This window comes from Macadamia integrifolia, unplaced genomic scaffold, assembly GCF_013358625.1.
Source record: "Macadamia integrifolia cultivar HAES 741 unplaced genomic scaffold, SCU_Mint_v3 scaffold671, whole genome shotgun sequence".
NCBI classification, from domain to species: Eukaryota; Viridiplantae; Streptophyta; class Magnoliopsida; order Proteales; family Proteaceae; genus Macadamia; species Macadamia integrifolia.
The window spans coordinates 187538-210450 of record NW_024870511.1 but is presented as its reverse complement, the minus strand read 5'-3'; the positions used below and the strand labels follow the sequence as shown (position 1 = coordinate 210450).

At 41.6% G+C, this 22913-nt stretch overlaps 1 protein-coding gene across 2 annotated transcripts in view; it reads left to right on the top strand.

Moving 5' to 3' along the window:
• Positions 1-22913, top strand: part of LOC122069638 (phosphoglucan, water dikinase, chloroplastic-like) — a 73713-nt gene that overhangs the window by 23876 nt on the left and 26924 nt on the right. The window contains exons 3-9 of one of the 2 annotated variants that reach the window (XM_042633689.1): positions 1904-1927; positions 2080-2211; positions 2999-3124; positions 3206-3384; positions 4013-4097; positions 5097-5264; positions 5363-5415. In XM_042633689.1, coding sequence (XP_042489623.1) covers positions 1904-1927; positions 2080-2211; positions 2999-3124; positions 3206-3384; positions 4013-4097; positions 5097-5264; positions 5363-5415 — 767 coding nt within the window. Of the gene's footprint in view, positions 1-1903; positions 1991-2079; positions 2212-2998; positions 3125-3205; positions 3385-4012; positions 4098-5096; positions 5265-5362; positions 5416-22913 lie in introns of both variants that reach the window. The other variant, XM_042633688.1, reaches the window with a different exon arrangement.

Below are 22913 nucleotides of genomic sequence, written 5' to 3'. Positions count from 1 at the left end.
TGGCTTGACAATTGGCACCCTGCTGGTGTCCTCTCCTCAATCATGGGGAACTTCCTTGTATACTCCTTCGGTATTCCTAGGTCCTCTATGGTCTCCTCAATCATCTCCCTTCCCTCTTGTTCCCCCCTCCCAACACCCTCTCTCTTGATACTCTTAGCATTCCCTTTCCTCCCTTTATGCCCCTTCCTCCAGAGCCGACAAAACCATCTAGACCCCGTCCTCCTTGGGCTCCTTCTCCACTGCCTCGGCTTGGAACCTCATCCCTTCCCCTTCACCTTCACCTTCCCCTTCCCCTCGGGTCCCCTGGCACAAAATTGTCTGGTTCAAAGCCCATATCTTGCGCCACAGCTTCACTGTGTGGAGAGCTCTCTTCAATTGCCTCCCCACCCAAGTCTTCCTCATCTCTCGCCATATCCCTACCCCCTGCTTGCTGCCTTTGCTGGAATGGCCAGGAAGACACCATCCACCTATTCTTCGACTGCCCTTTCTCCTCCCGCATCTGGAAGCTAGTCCTTTCCACATGTTGGCCTACCCGGTGAACCCCCTCCCCCTGGCGAGAGAGTGGCTATGGATTGATATGACTTTTTCTGGTTCTTCCATTTGCGACACTATTGGGAAACTTGATTTTGGGGCTAGTATCAACCATATTTGGATGGAATGCAGCCTTCGTAGATGGACTTCCAACTCTAGATATTTTGATTCGATTTGGAAGGCCATCCACTTTAAAGTCTCCTCCAAACTTGGTTTTCTCCTCCACTACCCAGTTATTGACTCCTTAATGAACATGCTTTCTGTTGTCTCCTAGGCGCTTCCTCTGTCAATTTTGGCCCCCTCCCCTGCCCTTTAGGGTTGTATCCCTTGCCTTTGGCTTTGTATATCCCTCCCCCCTTTTTTCCCTTGTATTTAATTTTTATATTCATCCCAAAAAAAAAAAAATAGCAATTAAGCAAGAATATTTAGAAAAGGAAAATGTATTTGTGTATTAGGATACTAGCCTAGAGTAAACCCTTACGTGCTAAAACCAAACAAGCAATATGTAAGTATAGCATACTACTAAGTATTTAGTGAAATACATTAAGTATATACGCATTAACTATAGCAATGCTCTATTAGTGACAAAATATTAAACAAACCTGAAGTAGTATGTAACAACTAATAATAAATACTTTATAAACAAAAAATTATACCTTATATAGATCACAAATGATTCAAATACAGGTCATTTTTTCAGTTTAGATGTGATACTTGGCAGAAACAAGCAAGAAAAACCAAGTTCCAAAAAAAAAAAAAAACATTTTAACATGCTTCAACCGGCGTCTTTGATACTCAATCTCCACTTTGTTCAGCTTTAATGCAAAAATTTGAATGCTTAATAACTGCTATTAGGTCATTTTTTGAGTGGAAATAGGATCCATATAGGTTTTGGCCAAAAAATTATAGTGGGAAGAAGTTTTCTCTTAAAATTTAGGATTTTTGGGTTTTGGCAGCCCACGCATCGTGTATCCGTCCGATTGGTACATATTGCTCTGTATCGGTTCTTTACATATTTTTTTTGGTGTGTCAGTTCTGTATTGTATCAACCTGGCCAATCTTGATATGTATCAGACCATATTGGTTGATACGTATTGAGACTTGATACAATGTTTAAATCTTCTCTGTAAATCCTGAATAATAAGATTGCTGCCTTTTGTTATCATCATTGTACCAATGACTAGTTTAGCACTTAAATTGACCATGTGTCGTTTTGCATAAGAAATATAAGTGGTATTGCATATTTAATTTTCATATCTTTTATGCTTCTTGATTGAGTAATTGCTGTCATTGCTGTTCCTTGGACTGTTTTTTTTGGGTTAGAGATAAGAAATTCTATGAGGTCTTCTTATGCTTCTGCTAATTGATGCAGTTAGAAGTTGTTCGTGAGCTTCTGGTAGGACGTTTGGAAAGTGGGGACCGCTTAGAGGCTCTCATATTCTCTGCAATATATCTGAAGGTTCTCTGTTGTGATTTTTTATTCATATAATGTGGTTGTTTATGTTTTCTTTGTGATCCATGTACTTCGTGCTCCTGCTTCTCCTACAGTGGATAAACACAGGGCAGATTCCGTGTTTTGAAGATGGAAGTCATTACCAGCCAAACAAGCATGCTGAGATTTCCAGGCTCATATTTCGTGAACTTGAAAGAATTACTTACAGGAGAGATGCATCACCTCAGGTGAGTTAGATGTTTGATGAAATTTTTAGTCTACATCAACTGCCATTGCCCTTCTTTAAAGCAGTTTGTGAAAACAACATTTCTTGATGTTATGTGCTCTTCTGTTTATAGTTTTATTGTCGAATGACACTTTACCTATGATTGTCAGCTGGCAATCACTTACATGACCATTTACAGAAGAGAGTATTTTGCAAGACATTTTCCTATGCTTTTGCTGATTTCGGGAAAAACTTCTGAATTCTCCTGAACTTCCTAGGTGGTGGATATAAAACTATTTTTCCAATTCTTATTTGCTTACCATGAAATATTTGTGTGCATTTTGCAACTGAATGTTGAAAATTTTGGATCATTTTCTCATCATGGTAGCCTTTCCTTTGTTAATCATTATGATTTTTCAAAATTGAAGTTTATCATTTCACGTCTTGTTGTGAACATATAGCATTATTTGTCCATGAGTCTCTCTCTTGTCAAAACCCATCTTTTCTATATATGAAGGTAGTTAGTTGTTTAGAAGTCTATCCCCTTTTGTTCTGGGTCTGAATTTATTGTTTTAGTGGTCTGCACCTGCATGTCTTATGTTGTCCTAATATTCATGCAAATTTTTTTTTGCTTGTCATGAAGTAAATTTTCTTGACCCCAACACACACACCAAAAAGAAATAGTCAGCATACTGGTGTTCTGTTAAATTCTCCTATTTAAATTGTCTTAGGCTTTTGTATATTTGCAGTGCTTAACTGAATCGGCATTGTCTCCTGTAACCAAATCTCCCCTATGTAATTATTTGCAGGAAATACTTGTCATTCTCAAGATTCATCCATGTTTACCATCATTCAAGTCAGAATTCACTGCATCTGTTCCTCTGACTCGGATAAGGGATATTGCTCATAGGAATGACATCCCTCATGATGTCAAGGTCATATGTGAACGAGTGCTTGGTGACTTGTCTATTTTGGTTCAGTATTTCCTCTGTGTTAACTTTCTTGTATAATTCCAGCAAGAAATCAAGCATACAATACAAAATAAGCTTCACCGTAATGCTGGCCCTGAAGATTTGATTGCTACGGAGGCAATGCTTGCAAGAATTACTAGGAACCCTGGCGAGTATAGTGATGCATTTGTTGAACAATTTAAGATATTCCATCACGAACTCAAAGATTTCTTCAATGCTGGAAGGTGTGCTACATAAAATGTTTTGACCCTTTACTGTCTCAATAAGCTGGATATATTTTTGGAATATTATTGCATCTGTAATTTAGCTAACCTTACTTTGTTGGCTTAAATATCAAGTTGACGAGATAATTTTCAGCACTACATAGCTGTCTGCCTGAAAAGAGTTAAGATTTAGTTATGTAGACATTGTCAACACTTTGCCGATCATTTACTGCTTTAGTTAATCTTCTTGCCCTGTGGTCAAAGTCTAAGTGAAGCATAGTTTTAGGGCTTTGATGAGACATCATGTAGACATCTCACCTACGTAATGTAAAGCATATGATGCCAGCGGGCCCACAGGATCCATACCACCATATTGTTGGCAAGATGATTAATAAACCAACTTCCCAATTACTCATGTTTTATATACTCTTTCTATCCCTATCACCATATCAACGATGTTCAAAGAAAGGAATCCAACTTTACCCAGGTCGAGGCTTGGCCATACTATTCCATTCTTCATTTATTTTACTTTCGTCCGGTTGTTATCAACCATGGAAATCAGCTAAACTTTTAAACCAACATATATAGAAACCAAGGAATGACAGTTAGTTACTGGTTTAATTTCTAATTGTTGTTTTGCAATTTGCAGTCTCACTGAACAACTTGAATCAATTAAGGTATCTATGGATGGGCAGAGCTTGTCAGCTATGGCTTCATTTTTGGAGTGCAAGAAGGTATCGATGCATTTATATTTTATTGGTTTTCATTTGAAGATAGATATCCATCATTAGGTTATCGGTTTAAATTTATGGGTGGTTTTAGTTCTTTGAAGTCTCTGTGTTTTCCATACTTGATATGCTTTAATTATTGTAAAGATTGCTGAACCAACCAAAACCTGTGAAGAAGAAGAAGCAAAACCAAGGGAGATATCTAAATCCATGATAGTTTAGTGTACTTAGCCATCGTGGTGCTCACCTTTATTTATAACCAACCCAATAAGCAGACTCATGGTAGGAAACCTACTAAGACCATAGTTGTCATGGCGTCGCCTAGGCATCACCAAGGCGGCGATTCGGCGTCTTGGCTGAAAAAGAAGTTCATGGCAGTGCTACGATTTACGTGATTCACAAATGGCGGTCGCCATTGGCTGATAGGCGTCGCCATGGCACCGCCATGGACGCCAGGTCATGCTTGATTCACTAGGTGGTCGATTTTTTGTAAAATGCAGAGTGATTTTGATTGGGTTATGTTGATTTTTGATATTTGATGTTTCTTAATGTTGGTTTCATATGTTTCTAAATAACTTTAGAAAATAGGGGAAATAAAAAAGTAGTATACTAAATAACTTTAGAAAATAGGGAAAATAAAAAATGACACATGGGCGATTTGACCGCCATGGCAACGCCATAACGGGCGATTCATCGCCAAATCGATTAGCCACCCCTCCACCACATTGGATCGATTTGATGCCGTGACAACTATGACTAAGACTCAGACACCTAATTACAATGTAATAAGGAAACCAAAAGCAACTCTAACTCTAAGACTCAACTCATAGCACGATAGGGACACTCCCCCTATTGTGAACAGTCTTTAACAATTGTAAAATCATAAACTTAACTGTCTCCACTCAAGTCTGCATAGAAGGCATGTGAATTTTTAGGCTTTCTTTATTCCTTTTTTTTTTTTCCCGAGTATAAAAACTGTATCTTATTTCATTTCTACTTTTGTAGAATCAAGACAAATCGGAAGAATCTAACAATTTCTCAAAAGGTGATGACATTGATCTGTTGATGAAAACCTTGCAATCTTTGGTGGCTCTTAGAGCGGTGCTTATAAAAGGTCTTGAAAGCGGTCTTCGGAATGATGCCCCTGATACTGCAATTGCGATGCGCCAAAAGGTAAGATTCTCTTGCATCCAGAATTTTGAATGACAAATGTGATGAAATTTTGATTGTAGAGTGCATTGAATTCTTTCTCAGTAAATTTTTCTTTGCAGTGGCGTCTTTGTGAGATCGGCCTTCAGGATTATTCTTTCGTTCTTCTAAGCAGGTATTTTTAGCTTAAGCCTCCTTTAAATTCTGGTCCATCTCCTTCCAATAATATGGAATAACTTTTACATACTAATAGGAGTTTATGTTATTCCATATACATACTAGTAGGAGTTTATGTTCTTTTCTTCCGAAAATTAATTTATGGATCAGAATTAACACTGAGAGTTTACTTAGTCATGAATCGTTTGATCAATCTTAATACTTAGACAGGAATCTTTTGATCAATCTTATATGCTGTTGTCTAGCTATTCCTTGTCGTAGCTCGGGCTATTGCCCATAGAATTTCTATATGAATTGTGTATTTAGTCTATTTAGTCTGAATGGACATATGTCGAATCTTCATTATTGAATAAAATGGATGAGGCTTCCTGTGTTTGAGGTAATTGAAAAGAAAAACTCCTTTATGTACTTTTTAATTAGATCAATTTTAATGAAGAAAAGGGATAGAAGGAAGCAGGACGGAAGAAGCACCAGAAATAAGGGAAAATGTATATAGGTCCTACAACTCAAAGTTTGTTGTTATATTAGCAAGTTCAGTAGTAAGTCGTTAATCCTCACAAGTAACCAGCTAACAAATTCCCGGCCGGTGCACATTCCATTTTTAAAAGACAAACTCTAGAGATAGTAAATAAGATAGAGATGAGAATAACAGTAACAAAGGTTGTTTAGGTCGAGTACGATACGAATGATCACGGGATGGAGCTCCGCCTCTTCCTCCTCCATCTCCCTTTCCATTTCCAACAGTAAGTGATGACTCCCCCCCCCCCACCTTTTGCCTCCTCCACCAACTCCTCCCGCTCCATCTCCTTCAACCTCATTGCCTTCCCTATCTTACTCCCTCCCTCCCCCTCTCCTCCTTTCCCTCCTCCCACCCTTCTCCCCTTCTTCTTCTCCTTGGACTTCTTGCCGACAGTTCTCTGAAGACTTCTCCCCCCATTATGTTCCCCCTCACCTCCTTGGCGACGAGAAGATTGGACGTTTTCTGGCCTCATCTTTCTCCTCCGTGATCTCCAAATGGCGCTACTGCCTTGTTGGTCATTTGCTCGGTAGTCGGCCACCTTTCTCTGTCGTCAAAAGCCCCCTTACCAAACAATGGAAACCTCAAGGTGATGGGGACATCAAGACGTACAGCCGAAGGAAGAAGAAGAAGACCCAACCTTCTTTGTGGTTGGAGGATTAGAAGAAGGAAGAAGAAGAAAGAAGAAGAAGAAAGAAAGGCTCGATCCAGCCTTTCCAGCGCTGGATCGAGTCCTCTCCTTCCAAATTTTGCCAAGATTGTGTGGCCCCTCCCAAATCTGATAGTTTAGTAGTTTTATTTTCTAGGATTTTGTTTATTTGAGTCTTTAAGTTAATTAGGAAACTAAGTAATTATCCTATTGACTTCTTTTTAGAAAGTTTCTTTGTTTATGAAATAGCATTCCTAGAATAATCTTTTCTTTTTAGTAATTAGTCTCTTATTTATGTAAGGCCATTGGCCAAGGTTCTAATGGAATGAATGGATGATTATTGAAAGCAAAGAAGGCAACGAGTCTCTCTCTCTCGTCTCTCATTCTTGATCTTCTCTCTCTTTCTCGCCTCCCCTCTCTCTCACGATTTTCCCTCCTATTCTCTTTCTCTCTTTCACTGCATCTATTCTCTGGTCACTGTTACATCTACTGCAGCTGCTGAATACTACCGATTGAGGTCCATCTCAGTTGCGTAAAGCCCCATCGGAACGCCGCTGAACATTTCAACAAACTGGAGTTTTCCCTTCATCAAATAAGGTGGGCTGCATCTCTATTTGGGAGGACTTCGACCTCTCCTTTTCTCCTCAGAACGGGACAGGGTTAAGGTCAGTAGATCCTCACCCCCATCCCCACTTCCTTGACTGTTTACTACCACCCAGTTGATTCCATTGAAGACTGAAATTAACCTCTGTTTCAGCCATTATTATTTCCTGCTGTCCTTTAGAATTATCCTGCTGAGTTCAAACCCGTTACTGTTACTCTTATATTTTCATCCTGCTGAACTTACATACTACTGCTGTTTTCGTAATCAATTTTCTGTGATTAAGAATGCTGCTGATTTCTTTAGTAGTTGATTGATGTAAGGAAGAGCATGATATTCACTCTCTGAATTCTTGAATTGATTTGTGCCTATCTACATTATGTTGCCATGTTCCCCTCCCCATATTCCCCACTTGAAGCCTAGGTAGTTTATATGCTTTTTCTTTCTAGATTAGTATTGATTGCTGCTACTCTGTTTAATAGTCCTCTAATTCATGCATGCTAATTAATGTATTGTGCTGTTCTCTATTAATCTCAATCCCTTTCTAAGCCCTAGTTAGTCTACCTCTGTCCACGTGAGTAATATTTGTAGGAATCCTAGTTGTCTGGGTATCCTCTTACATCATCTTGGTATCAGAGCCAGGTTTTGTCCAGGTTTAGGGTAATTAGGTACTGCTGTCCCTTGTTTACATGTCTTACCTTTCGAGGTCTAGTCTCCATCACCATATGTCCGTAGTCAAGTCTGAGTTAAGAGAGCGATACCATAGATTAGAGGACACCCTCTTCTTTCTTAAGTTGGCGGGACCAAATAGCATTGGACGCTATTCCCTTCAAAAGCACATACTTGACAGGGAGATTTTTGACTTCATGATTGAAAGGGCTAACTACTTGTCTCAATTGGAGATTCTGAGTAGACCTTGAGTCTTTGGTGGAAACCGTACCTTGGCTGCCCATCTCCTTATGTCCACTTGTAGTGGTAGAGCATACCACGATATGTCTGAGCCTCCTAGCGCCTCCACCCAATCTGAGCAACTGGCTGAATTCATGAAAGCCGTCCAAGCCATACAAGAAACACAAGCTGCCCATCTCCAAGACCTTACCGATAAGTTGGCTGCCCTCGAGACAATTGCCCAAAACCCTGATGGACGGCAAGGCCGTAACACAACTGGCACTGAACCTAGGGGTAGAGGCCCTAACCCTGAGGAAGTAAATGAGAATAACCAGACTGATGGTTATGACCAGATAGAGGATAACTTCCAAGGCCTAGGGCATGGTAGGGATCGGGGTAGAGGTCGAGGCCCACCGCGAAGACGCCAAACCCAATATGGAGATGATGAGGGTTATGAGCATCATGATAGGGGCTTTGATGTCAGACGGATGATTAAGGTAGATGCCCCTATCTATGATGGTCAGATTGATGCTAGGATCCTTCTGGAGTGGATCAAGCAGATAGATAGGTACTTTGATTTCTACGATATGCCAGAGGAAGTCCGCTACCAATTTGTTAAGTTCAAGCTTATTGGAGCTGCCCAGGACTTCTGGACCGACCTAGAGTACCAGGAGGACGACCTAGGACTTGAGCCAATCACTACCTGGGTAGAGATACAAGAGCGGCTCAAGAGGGAATTCTTGCCTATCATATATAGGCTCCAGTTGTTGAATGAAATGAATATCCTGAAGCAAGGAAAGTTGACTGTGACCGAATACATGAGCAAGTTCAATGAATTGAAAATTAGAAGCCGTATTCGGGAGGATGTTAAGTAGACACTATCCAGATTCCTTACCGGACTCAACTCTAAAATTCAGTCTTGTATGGCACCCCACCTGGTGCGAGACGTTCCATAGGCCTTCAGGATAGCCCTTGAGGTGGAATCCTCCATGAGAACTTATTCTCAGAGGAAGAGCTGCCAAGCTGGGGAGTCCCAATTTAGAAAATCACCCCAGGGCTCAACTGGATTCCCAAAACCCACTGCTGCACCACAGCGTCAATTTGACAACAAGGGTAAAGGAATTTTGGGAGAAGCACCCAATAGTAGTGGGCAACAACAGTGCTTCAAGTGTCGCGGGTTTGGTCACTTCTCCAAAGAGTGTCCCAATAGGAATCTTTATGTCGGAGAGCAGTCCCTTGAAGAAGGTGACCAAGAGGGGTTTTAGGACCATGAGTATGAGGACCATAGACCTGATGAGACCATATCTGATGAGGACACCGAGGAGGCCGGTGACCTCAAGCTTGGCATTGTGCATTGCATGGTCTCACATCCTAGGAGTAGCGATGATTGGCGTCGAACTAATATTTTCATCACTTACACATGTCATCAGGGCAAGAACTGCCGTGTCGCCATAGACAGCGGGAGTTGCATGAATGTGGTCGCCAAGAGTACTGTTGCTCGAATGTGCCTCAAACCTGAACCCCACCCCAGGCCTTACAAGGTTGCCTGGGTTGATCAGTCCACCATTCTAGTTAATCTGAGGTGTTTAGTTCCCCTACACTTTGCAGGATATGAGGATCGAGTGTGGTGTGATGTTCTAGAGATGGATGTTGCCCCCATCATCCTAGGTAAACCTTGGTTATATGATCGGGATGTCACCAATTATGGGAAGTCTAACACGTATGTCTTTGAGTTTAAAGGGAAGAAGATTAGACTGACCCTCAGTGCCCCTAGGGAAGTTAGGGTTCCAGAACACAAGGGAAGTACATCCAAACACACCCCCACCAAAACACTCAACATTTTAAATCAACAATTTGAAGGAGTGTCAAGAGTTAGAGGTGATTTATGCTCTAGTTGCCGTACAGAGTAATACTGATAGGTCACGCTTTTTCACTGAGACTCCTAGAGAAGTGCGACCCTTGTTGAGGAAATTCGAGAGGTTATTCCTTGAGGAACTACCTGATGAGTTACCGCCTATGCGTGACATCCAGCACACTATTGACTTAGTTCCAAGATCCTCTCTTTCGAACTTACCCCATTACCAAATGAATCCCAAAGAACACGCCGAACTCAAACGGTAAGTGGATGAACTGCTACAGAAGGGATTCATTAGGGAAAGCCTTAGCCTATGTGTTGTACCTGCCTTGCTCACGCCAAAGAAAGATGGCACCTGGCATATGTGTGTTGATATAGGGCCATCAATAAGATCACCATCAAGTATAGGTTCCCTATCCCTAGGCTTGATGACATGTTGGATATGATGGCTAACTCTTCGATCTTTTCGAAGATTGATCTCAAGAGTGGGTACCACTAGATTAGGGTTAGGCCTGGAGACGAGTGGAAGACAGCCTTCAAGACGAAGGATGGCCTCTTTGAGTGGTTAGTCATGCCTTTTGGCTTGTCAAATGCACCTAGCACCTTCATGAGGATAATGAATCAAGTGCTTCAACCATTCATTGGCAAGTTCCTAGTGGTTTACTTTGATGACATCTTCATCTATAGTAAGACCCCGTCTTCCCACTTGGATCATTTACAGAAGGTTTTTCATGTGCTCTTACAAGAGAAACTCTATGTCAACCTCAATAAGTGCACCTTCATGAGCGATCAAGTCATCTTCCTAGGATTTGTTGTGTCAACTCAGGGAGTATCTGCTGACCCTGAGAAAGTGAGAGCGATTGTAGAGTGGCCTGAGCCAACTAATGTCTATGAGGTAAGAAGCTTTCATGGCTTAGACACTTTCTACAGGAGGTTCATCTACCGGTTTAGTTCCATTATGTCTCCTATCACCGATTGCATGAAAAAGGAGTTTCAACGGGCTAAGAGTGCTATGAATGCCTTTATTGAGATTAAGAAGCTTATGAGTGAAGCTCCAGTCCTGCGCCTCTTAGATTTCTCTAAGGTCTTCGAAGTGAATTGCGATGCATCTGGTATTGGGATAGGTGGTGTCCTAGGACAAGAGGGCCACCCTGTTGCAAGAAGCTTAATAAAGCTAGGCAACGATATTCCACACACGACAAGGAATTCTATGCGGTTGTCCAATCGCCGTGCTATTTGCGACATTACCTTTTACCGCAAGAATTCGTGCTATTCTCTGACCACCAGGCTCTGAGATACCTGAGTGCCCAAAAGAAACTTAACCAGAGGCATGCCAAGTGGGTTAAGTTTCTCCAAGAGTACACTTTTATACTCAAGCACAGACCTGGTGTCGAGAATACTGCTGTAGATGCACTGAGCTGGGTGAACATGTTCCTCAGTCGCACCAATGCTGGGAGTTGGGCTAGTGTGCTACTCCAGGCAATGAGTTTAGAGGTTGTAGGGTTCGAGCGAGTCAAGGACCAATACCTCATTTGTCCTGATTTTAGGGAGCCGTTCACTTCCTTGAGGGAAGGTAACCCGGTCAACTGCTCGGACTACCTACTTAGGGAGGGCTTCCTTTTTAAAGGAAGCAAGTTGTGCATTCCCAAGACTTCACTCCGAGATTTCCTGATCTGGGAATTGCATGCTGGGGGAGTTGCTGGCCATTTCGGTCGAGATATGACCATTACCATCGTTGAAGACCGATTCTTTTGGCCAGAACTGAAGAGGGATGTTGCTAGAGTTGTGAGTCAGTGTAGGATATGCTAGACTGCTAAACAACAAAAGAAAAAGACGGGTTTGTACACTCCCCTACCCGTTCCCCATTCTTGTTGGTAGGACCTTAGCATGGACTTCGTGCTTGGTCTACCAAGAACTTCGAGAGGTCATGATTCTGTTTATGTGGTTGTGGACCGTTTCTCGAAGATGGCCCATTTCATCCCATGCTCTAAGACCTTTGATGCATCCATAGTAGCCAGACTTTTCTTTAATGAGGTTGCCAAGTACCATGGGTTGCCCCTGACTATAGTGTTCGATAGGGATGTTACGTTCACTAGTCATTTTTGGAGGACCCTATGCAGGATGATGGGCACGAAGCTCCGTTTCTCCTCCGCTTTCCACCCTTAGACCGATGGCCAGATTGAGGTTGTCAATAGGAGGTTAGGGAATTTATTACGTTGCCTCATACACCTTACCAGTTGGGATCGAGTACTTAACCAGGCTGAGTTTGCATATAATAGTTCTAAGAACCGTACCACTGGTCTGTCCCCCTTTGAGATCTGTTCAGGATACCAACCCCGGGCACCCATAGACCATATCCCAGTCGTATCTAGTTCCAGGACCTCCCAGTCAACCGAGTCTTTTGCTCAGCATATACATGATTTGCATGCAGGTATAAGAAGACAGATAGCACTGAGCAATGATCAATATAAGTCAAAGGCAAATGTGCACAGAAGGCTACAAGAGTTTCAAGAGGGCGATATGGTGATGGTTAGAATTAAGCCGCAACGTTTTGTTGGGGGAAAAACGAGCAAACTACATGCTCGTAGCATAGGTCCTTTCAAGGTATTTAAGAGGATAGGTGACAATGCTTATGTTCTTGATCTACCAGCTAGTATGGAAATCAATAACATTTTCAACATGGAAGATCTTGTCCCATACCATGGTGCCTCTACCATTACCCCCTTTTACCCTGATGACCTTGAGGACTTCCCTTTCACCCTTGATGATACTACTGAACCAACCCAATCACTTCCCCCAATTATTTTACCACCTGTACCTAAGGGCACGAGGAGAACTGAAGAAGTTGAAGAAATCCTTGATGAGAGGATTGTATCTACACACACTAGAGGTTTTAGAGAATTCTTGGTCAAATGGCGTGAACGTCCGGAAATTGACAACACCTGGATCACCATGCAAGAAGTCCAACAACTCAACCCAGACCTACTTGAATATTACATGAGCTTTAATTCACCAGAGGTGAATTCTTCCAAGCCGGGGATAGTTGACGGGGACATCAAGACATACAACCGAAGGAAGAAGAAGAAGACCCAATCTTCTTTGTGGTTGGAGGATTAGAAGAAGGAAGAAGAAGAAAGAAGAAGAAGAAGAAGAAAGGAAGGCTCGATCCAGCCTTTCCAGCGCTGGATTGAGTCCTCTCCTTCCAAATTTTGCCAAGATTGTGTGGCCCCCACCAAATCTGATAGTTTAGTAGTTTTATTTTCTAGGATTTTGTTTATTTGAGTCTTTAAGTTAATTAGGAAACAAAGTAATTATCCTATTGATTTCTTTTTAGAAAGTTTCTTTGTTTATGAAATAGCATTCCTAGAATAATCTTTTCATTTTAATAATTAGTCTCTTATTTATGTAAGGCCATTGGCCAAGGTTCTAATGGAATGAATGGATGATTATTGAAAGCAAAGAAGGCAACGACTCTCTCTCTCTCGTCTCTCATTCTCGATCTTCTCTCTCTTTCTTGCCTCCCCTCTCTCTCATGATTTTCCCTCCCATTCTCTTTCTCTCTTTCACTGCATCTATTCTCAGGTCACTGTTATGTCTACTGCAGCTGCTGAATACTACTGACTGAGGTCCATCTCAGTTGCGTAAAGCCCCATCAGAATGCCGCTGAATACTTCTTCAACCAACTGGAGTTTTCCCTTCATCAAATAAGGTGGGCTGCACCTCTATTTGGGAGGACTTCGACCTCTCCTTTTCTCCTCAGAACGGGACAGGGTTAAGGTAAGTAGATCCTCACCCCCATCCCCACTTCCTTGACTGTTTACTACCACCTAGTTGATCCCATTGAAGACTGAAATTAACCTCTATTTCAGCCATTAATATTTCCTACTGTCCTTTAGAATTATCCTGCGGTAGGTACCATGGACCTCCGCCCCGGGATCGCGATATGGCGCGTAGCGCGTGTACACACGCTTGGGTTCGACCCTAATGAGATGAGATAGTATCCCCTGGTCATCAAAAGCCAAAGGGGGATACACGTTATGGGTAAAAAGGAGTCGCCACCTAGAAAGGGTCTAGGACCCATAAATGTCTCCCCCAATCAAGGGAGAGAGACTAATGACTCTGATGGAAAATGCTGGTTTGCACCAAGATTCTAGACAAGTGTCAAGTGAAAGACTGGAAGGTGTTAGGCACCCAGTCTGCACGACCCTAAGGCCGGTCTCTTTTTGTTTGACCAAAGTTTGTTTGTACCCTACTAACTAGTCCTAAATCTAGGTCACTGAAAACCCTAAACTAGGTATCTAAGCATTACATGTGAAAACTCTAAACCAAGTGTCTAAATTATGCTAGCTAGGTTATGACGCAAATAATGAAATGATTACGCTAATTAAATAAGCCTAAATGATTTAATTAATGTATTATGAGTCTTAGATTAAGCTAATTAAATAAGCCTAAACCTAGGATTAGTTTAGCAACTTATGAAACCCTAAATTAAACTAATTCGATTAATTGAACCTGACCAAGATGGATGATCAATGAATTTGTGAGATCCTAAATTGAATTAATTAAAATGATTAAACCCAATCCCTAGTAATTTGAAATAAATTATTGCAATCCTACTTAATCTAATTGGTAAAAAGATTTATAAATTAAATGAGACCTAATTAATTTATAAAAGTGAAACGGATTAATTACATTAAGTGAATGCATTTTTACTAATCTACCTAATCTAGTGTAGGAGGATTAAACTAAACCTACGGTTTAATTAAACTAATTATGAAACCTAATTGCACTAATTATGTTTACCTTGAGCTAATCCTAAGATGAGTTAAACATTTTCAAAACCCTAGTTAAGCTAATGAGAAGAGAATCTTTTAACTAATTAATTTAGTTAATTATCCTACATTAAATAACTAATTAATTGATTGATTAAAATAAACGAACTACTAGAGGGAAAAAGATTGGTAATTACGCAAATTTAATAAATTGAATTGAATGAAGAAATCAAATGCAGTGATTAAAAAAAAACTAAATAAATTAACCACAATTAAATAAACAACAGTCGAAATGACTAATTAAGTTAACTAAGTTAGTCTAATTAATCTAAATTAGTACTGCACTAATGCAAGTGAATGTTGGAGTACAAAAGATAGGAGATAGTAGGGAAACCCAAATCCCCAATATGCACATAATGCTACGAGCCGGTTTGAGGGGCCAGCCACGCCCGTCCTAAACTAAACACACCCTAAACTACGTCCCATATATCCATTTGCTGATTCAAAACCCTGACTTAATAGAAATTAGTGAAACCCCATGGTTATCATATGATTCAAAAATAATGAACAAAACCCAATCGGTTTCAGCCCTCGATCCTAAGGGGCTGGATTAGAGTGACCCTAGGACTCCATATGGGATCCCCTAAAAGTATTAATTGAAACATGGCGAATTAATTGAAACACGGCGAAGGCAAAAGTGAAATGGGAGAAATGTCACACAATGATAGGGGTTGGGAGCATATTACAATTTGAATTACAAAAATAAATAAAAATGAAATGAATAAACAAAAGAAAATGAACACAAAAAAAAAGAAAAGAAAATAGAAAAAGAGATAAAAGGGAAGGAGATGGGATTTCGGCCACAGTCAAGAATTTCACTGAAAATAAAATAAAAAAAGATGAAAAGAAAGAGAAAAGAAGAAAGAAAAAAAGACGAAGAAGAAGAAGGAGGGGGGTTCGGTTGCAGGTTCGGTTAGGAAGAAAAAGAGAAGAAGAAAAAGAGAAGGAGGAGAAGCGGGTTCGGTGGCTGCCGGTTCGGGGTTGCAGCAGCAGGGAAGGAAAAGAGAAGAAGAGAAGTTGAGTTCGGTTAGGAGGAATAGAAGTGGCAGGAGAAGAAGAAGAAGAAAGAGGCTCTTGGTGAAGAAAGAAAAACCAGAGAATGGGAGCGAGAAATCATCACCGCCATTGCTGAAACACAAGGGCTCTAATCTCATTGAAGTTGAAAACCGATGATGGTGTTAAAAAAAAAGTGTTCACTGGACCTACTCCAAACCCAGTTTAAACATTAGAACACCCCTGGAAATCCTAAAAATGAATTGGCCTGGTGACATAACCGGGGGTGTTCCTTCGGTTTCAGGTTTGGGGGAAAGAAACGAGAGGATGAAAGAGAAAAGAAGAAGGGGGCTGGATGGTGATTTCGGTCAAGAGAAAGATGGGTTGCAGGTTTAGGTTTCAGTAAGGGAAAGAAGTTGAAGAAGAAGAAGAAGTTGCAGGTTTTGTTAAGGAAAAAGAAAGGAAGGAGAAGGGGGTGGAGAAGATTCGGCCATGGAAAAAGAGAGAGAAAAGAAGTTCAGACATGAAAGAAGAAAGGATTAGGTTATATGTAAGATTCTGATCTAAGGGTCCAGATTAAAAGAACAAAAAGTAATTTAAAAAACTAAACCAAATCAAAGGTAAACATGTTAAAAAAAACAAACAATTAAACCTAACTAATCTAAAAGAATCAATTAAACCTGAATATCTTTAATTGGACCGGAATAAATCAATTTACATCTAATAAATCGTATTGAACCAAATTAAAACTAATTAAACATAATTAATCTAAATAAATCAATTATTAATAAATTAGAAACTAATCTATTAATTAAACTAATTCTAAATCGCTATTGGGAGAAAAAAAGTACCTTAAACCGGCTTTAATCAAGAAACAAGGGGAGATAACCCTTGTGGTTCAAGCCCCAAATCGGACCGAACCGGACAAGATCTCCCGGCTCAAGGAAGAATTAATGTATTAAACTTTTTGACTTGGAGATATTTGATTTTAGAGGGAAGAAGTTAGCCAAAACCTTAATGGGGCCATCCTCTCTCCCAAATTCTCAATTTTTCTCCTCCCTAAGGAAGAGAGGAAGGGCTATTCTTATAGCCTTGGGACTTGGGACAATTCTCTCATATTTCCGATGTGGGACTAAAAAATTAGAGAGAATTGTCCAAAAAGGCTTTCTTTTGCAAATGCAAATGCAAAACGAGCGATAAGACCAAAGGTAGGAAATGTCGATCGATAACACATGCGAAATCAGGTAGCGTGTGGATGCTACTATAATTGAAAACCTGCCTCGGTTGGTCAATATAGAGGTAATGCCCACACTGTGTGACGCCGAAAATTTGAGTTTCTAGCCGCGTGGCTTTCAACTTTGGGATTCTCTGCAGGGGTGATTGTCCTCGCACAGCGGTGCTCAGCTGGGATCAACAACGGTGCTCGATTGTGATCCTAAGGACTCTCAAAAAGTTGGTGCGGATAGTCCGTATTGGCAGTCGTGCAAGACTATGAACCTTGGGATTCTCTGCAGGGGATGATCATCCTTGCACAGCGGTGCTCGGTTGTGATCCTAAGGATTCTCAAAAAGTTAGAGGATAGTCCGTATTGGTAGTCGTGCAAGACTATGAACCTTGGGATTCTCTGCAGGGGATGATCGTCCTCGCACAGCGATGCTCAGCTGGGATCAACAACGGTGCTCGGTTATGATCCTAAGGATTCTCAAAAATTTGGTGTGGATAGTCCTCGCGTAGCGGTGCTCAGCTGGGATCGATAGCAGTGCTCAGCTATGATCCTAAGGATTCTCGACAAATTGGTGTGGATAGTCCACCTTGGCAATCGTGCACGACTATGAACCTTGGGATTCTCTGCAGGGGATGATCATCCTTGCATAGCGGTGCTCAACTGGGATCAACAACGGTGCTCGGTTGTGATCCTGAGGATTCTCACGAAATTGGTGCCGACGATGTGTTTGGTTGTGCACCTACATTGGAATTAGCAAAGGAAAACTTGGGAGATTCTGGATCTCAAATACCTGAATAAGGACATGAAGCTTAGCAAAGTTAGCAACAAACAACTGCATTGAATTTAAGAGATCGCAATGGTGCTCGAGATGCCATCACATGTCGAATCCACGAGACGTCTAGATCCGAAAGCCAAGGGGCTTGGAAAGAGCACCATCATATGAAGGTTAGTGGTTAGTAAAAACACACAAAGCCCATATGTTCATGAAGGAGAATGTTGCTAGTAGATTGATCATCATAAAGGACAAAGTCTTTTCATTGAAAGGAAAAAAAATGGCGCCACGGCTACTACAAGTTTTGAAAAGCAGAAAGGTGGGGAACGACTCCTCAGTAAACGCTACCCAGACCAAAAGATCTTCAATTTAACAACCTTAACCTAGGCGAGCCAAATGGTTCCACGAGGCTGCAATGGAATTCACCAAACCTTCTGTTAAAACCTCTGTGATAGGCGTGGTACCCACATCCCCTAGAGCGCCCTGAGGTAAACCGAATTGACGTATGAAGCGAGCCGGTATGTAGAAGGAAGTATGGGATATGCCTAACAACCTGACATAGTCACAGCCAGAAGTGTGTAAAACAGGGTTCCGAACTGACCACCAATGGACTTCCCACCTGATGCTTCGCTCCGTGAGGGCTCCCAGTCGCTCAGGCCAATTTGTTGCATCGTGGTAGTTAAAGGTCTGAATTCGCTTGAAATACTGAAATGGTTCCAAATGAGCTATAACCAAGGGTTGGACCAATTGAAGGCGCTCAACTAACCATACCTGGAGGAGGGGCGAAGCACCCATTAAAGTCACTGGTGCGAAAATTTCGACGACCTGTCATAATATCAAGTCCTTTCAAAATCTCTGCCAAAACAGTAGGGATAATGTCGCAACCTTGTCTCAACTGCCAGATGACATTGATGATAACGGGTAAGCCTCCACACTTGGGGGAATGCAACAGATAACGAGCGATCATGCAGAAAAGGAAAGCATTCCTTCGATGCACTCTAAAGCTTTCAGTATTTGATCGAAGTGGGGCAAATTCTTGGATAACAGCATAAAGATTGATTCGATCACTTGCCATGAATCGCCTTGCCTCTTTAGCACTCCAATCGAAAAATTCTCGAATTTCAATCGAGCTAACGGGTTGCAGTGTTGGGCGAAAAACATCTCCCCGATGATTGTAAACAAGACAAGCTCGAAATTCTTCCAGAGTAGGGCAAATTTCCACAGTTCCGAATCGAAAAACATGAAATTCTTGGATCCAGAAACGAGATGCCTCATGTATCAAAGCACGACATGGACTGATGCGCTGGAGCTGAAAGAGTGCATGAAGGTGCACTTCTTCAAGGACTTCAGGGTCATCGTCCCTCATTGCTACCATCCATCGGCGGAAAGCAACATCCATGATAATAATGGGAGTAACAAAACACAACTCGGATTTCTTGGGTACATCATAAAATGTCAGTTAAGGAAAGGACCAATTTACAGGAAAATATCATATGACACATCCACCAAAGTAAACTGATTTTTTTTTTGTCATTTGCAAAAGCTAAAAACCCTTTGAGCCAATTTAGAAAATGTAAGATTGGTCTCTCAGATGACCGCGATCATGTCTGGGCCCAAACCCTAAACTAAAACAAATGTTAAGACACACATACCGAAGGAAACTTTGGATAGCAACCTCATGAGAGGATCACACTGACTAAAAAAAGTTAAGCTGAAAGAGGGGCTATTGAAAACTCTTGGGAACCGTCGAATAGGAGAACGGTAGATGGAGTCTTCGAGCCAGATCAAGACAATTATTTGCAAGGATGACGAGTTCACGAGAGAAATTAAGTCAGTCAAAATAGTCATTTTGAAAAAAGGACTAAAGATGAAAACTCTTTGGAATCCGTCGAATTTGAGAGACGGTGGGAAGAGTTCTTAGTCGGACTCGATCACCTCCTGATGATAAGAGTAGCGAGAAACCATTTGTCTGAAAGGGGAAAGGGATAGCTAAAAATGGAAAATTAGGTCCAACCCGCTATGAGGGGTGGCGGAAATTGACCGAGCTTGATTTTGACTTTCAAGCTGCCTACGTATCCTAAAAATTTAGGAATCAGGTCGAGCGTAGTTCATGCCTCAAAGGCAGTTTTCCTTCATTGCATTTTTTTTTTTTTTGAATGAGGAGGCTAAACATAATACTTTTTCAGCTGATCTAAGTTGGTCAGGTATTGCAGTTCTTGACCATCAAGATCTACAAGGCGTATTGCCTTCCCCGGGAGGATTTCCTTCACCGCAAAAGGGCCACTCCAATTTGGCCTAAACTTGCCCATTGGGTCATGAATGGGTGCTCTCTGCTCCTTTAAAACCAAATCTCTAACTTCCAAGGAACGTGGGTGGACTTTTTTGTTGAAAGCCCTTGCAACTCGCTGTTGATACTTCTTCATGTTGTCCATTGCCTTCATCCTTTTTTCATCAATGAGATTCAGCTCCTCGTACCTTGACTTGAGCCAATCCGCTTCTGGAATCTGACTCTCCATGAGAATTCTAAGAGAGGGGATCTCTAGCTCAATCGGGAGGACTGCTTCCATCCCGTATACTAAAGAGTACGGAGTTGCCGCAGTTGGAGTTCTAATAGAAGTCCGATAAGCCCATAAGGCATAAGGTAATTTGTCAGCCCAATCATTGTTCCTATCAGCCATCTTCTGGAGTATGACCTTCATGTTTTTGTTTGCCGCTTCAACCGCTCCATTGGTTTGAGGGCGATAAGGAGAAGACCTGTGCCTTGCAATCCTGAATTTGTCACACAACTCCTGTGCCTTGCCCCTAAAATGTTGACCTTGGTCAGAAATCACCTCTTGGGGCATCCTATGTCGGCAAATGATATGTTCTTACAAAAATTTGGCTACCTTTGCCGCTGTGAGTCTTGCGTATGACTGAGCCTCTACCCATTTGGTGAAGTAATCAATAGCTACCAACACAAACTCGTGCCCGTTCGAAGCTTTGGGGTTAATTTTTCCGATCATATCGATACCCCAAGTGGAAAAAGGCCACGGAGAACTCAGCGTGTGCAGTTCTGTTGGGGGCACATGGATGAGGTTGGCAAAAATCTGACATTTATGGCACTTCTTCACAAATTCTGTGCAATCGGCTTCTAGTGTATTCCAAAAATACCCTAAGCGGAGGATTTTCTTAGCCAACATACGGGCATTCATGTGAGGGCCACAGATTCCCTGATGTACTTGCTCCAAGATTGTCTATGCTTGATCTTCATCCACGCACACCAGTTGTACACCATCAAAAGATCGCTTGTATAAAATATCTTCGTGTAATATGAACTGGGTGGCATAACGCCTCAGGAACCTTTTATCTCCTTGGGTAGCATCTGTAGGGTACTTCCCCTCTCTGATAAAATCCACAATATGGGCAAACCAAGGCCTACCATCTACTGTCAGGGCATTGACGAAGCCTTGATGTGAAGGATGATCTCTCCGATCTATAATGAATGGTTGTATTTGCTCACCCGGACCAAAATCAACCATCGATGCTAGAGTAGCCAAAGAATCGGCAAACCCGTTATTGTCCCTCTGGAAATAGTCAAAACTAATTTCTGTGAACTGCTTCATTAGAGACTCTACACACCCTTGGTATGGTTTTAACTTTTCCTCTTTTGTTTTCCACTTACCTTGGACTTGGCATATGACAATCGACGAATCTCCATATACTTCCAATCTTTTGACCCCAATAGAGATTGCTGCTTTCAATCCCATGAGGCAAGCTTCATACTCGGCCATGTTGCTGGTGCACTCAAAGTCCAACCTATATGCCATGGGCATGTTCAACCCTTCAGGAGTTATAAGTAGAACTCTGGCTCCGCATCCTTTGTGATTGGCGGCTCCATCAAAGAACATTTGCCAAATGCCAACCTCATCTTCAACCTCAACAGAAACTACATCTTCATCTGGAAATACGTCATTCAAAGGCCTTGTATCAACAGCTGGATGTGTGGATAGGTGTTCAGCGATGACACTATCCTTGATGGAATTCTGGGTGACATACACAATGTCGAACTCCGCTAAGAGCAATAACCAACGTGCTAATCTGCCCATCAACGCGGGTTTCTCAAAAAGATATTTGATGGGATCCATTCTGGATGCCAAAAAGATTGAATAGGTCAACATGTAATGTCTAACCTCCTTGTTGCCCAAACCAAAGTTGCACAAGTCTTCTACAGGGTTGTGTACCTTGTCTCATAATCTGTGAACTTCTTACTAAGGTAATAAATTGCTTGCTTTGTATGCCCATCTGGACCATGCTGAGGCATGCTGAGCCACCATCGATCCCATGGAAGTTTCTAATACAGAGAGATACAACAACAATGGCCTTCCTGGAGTAGGGGGAATGAGGATTGGTGGGTTTACCAGGTAGCTTTTGATGCGATCAAAAGCCAATTGGCATTGAGGATTCCACCTCTTAAGTTGATCCTTTTTCAGTAATTTGAAGATCGGTTCACATATGGTTGTCAGTTGAGAAATGAACCGACTAATGTATTGGATCCTTCCTAAAAACCCTCGAATTTCCTTCTCCGTTTGATGAGGTGACATGTCTGTTATCGCTTTGATTTTGGATGGGTCAATCTCAATGCCTCTCTCACTTACCATGAACCCCAAAAGCATACCACCTATCACCCTAAATACACATTTTTGTGGGTTCAGTCTCAGTTTGAACTCCTTGATCCTCTCAAAGAAAACCCTCAAAGCCTTAAAGTGCCCTTCTCGATTAATCGACTTGACAATCATGTCATCTACATACACCTCCACTTCTTTGTGTATCAAATCATGCAAGATAGTGGTGGCGGCCCTTTGGTAGGTAGCACCGGCATTCTTCAAACCAAAAGGCATCACCCTGTATCTATAAGTGCCCCAATCCGGAGTGAAAGAAGTCTTGTCTTTATCTTTGGGATTCATTTGGATCTGATTGTAACTAGAAAATCCATCCATGAATGATAGAAGCGCATGCCTCGCAGTATTATCCACTAAAAGATCGATGTGGGTAAGGGAAAATTATCTTTGGGGCTCGCCCTATTAATGTCCCTATAATCCACACATACCCTGATCCGACCATCCTTCTTTTGTACAACTACAACATTTGCCAACCATTTAGTATACCTCGTCACCTCAATGAACCC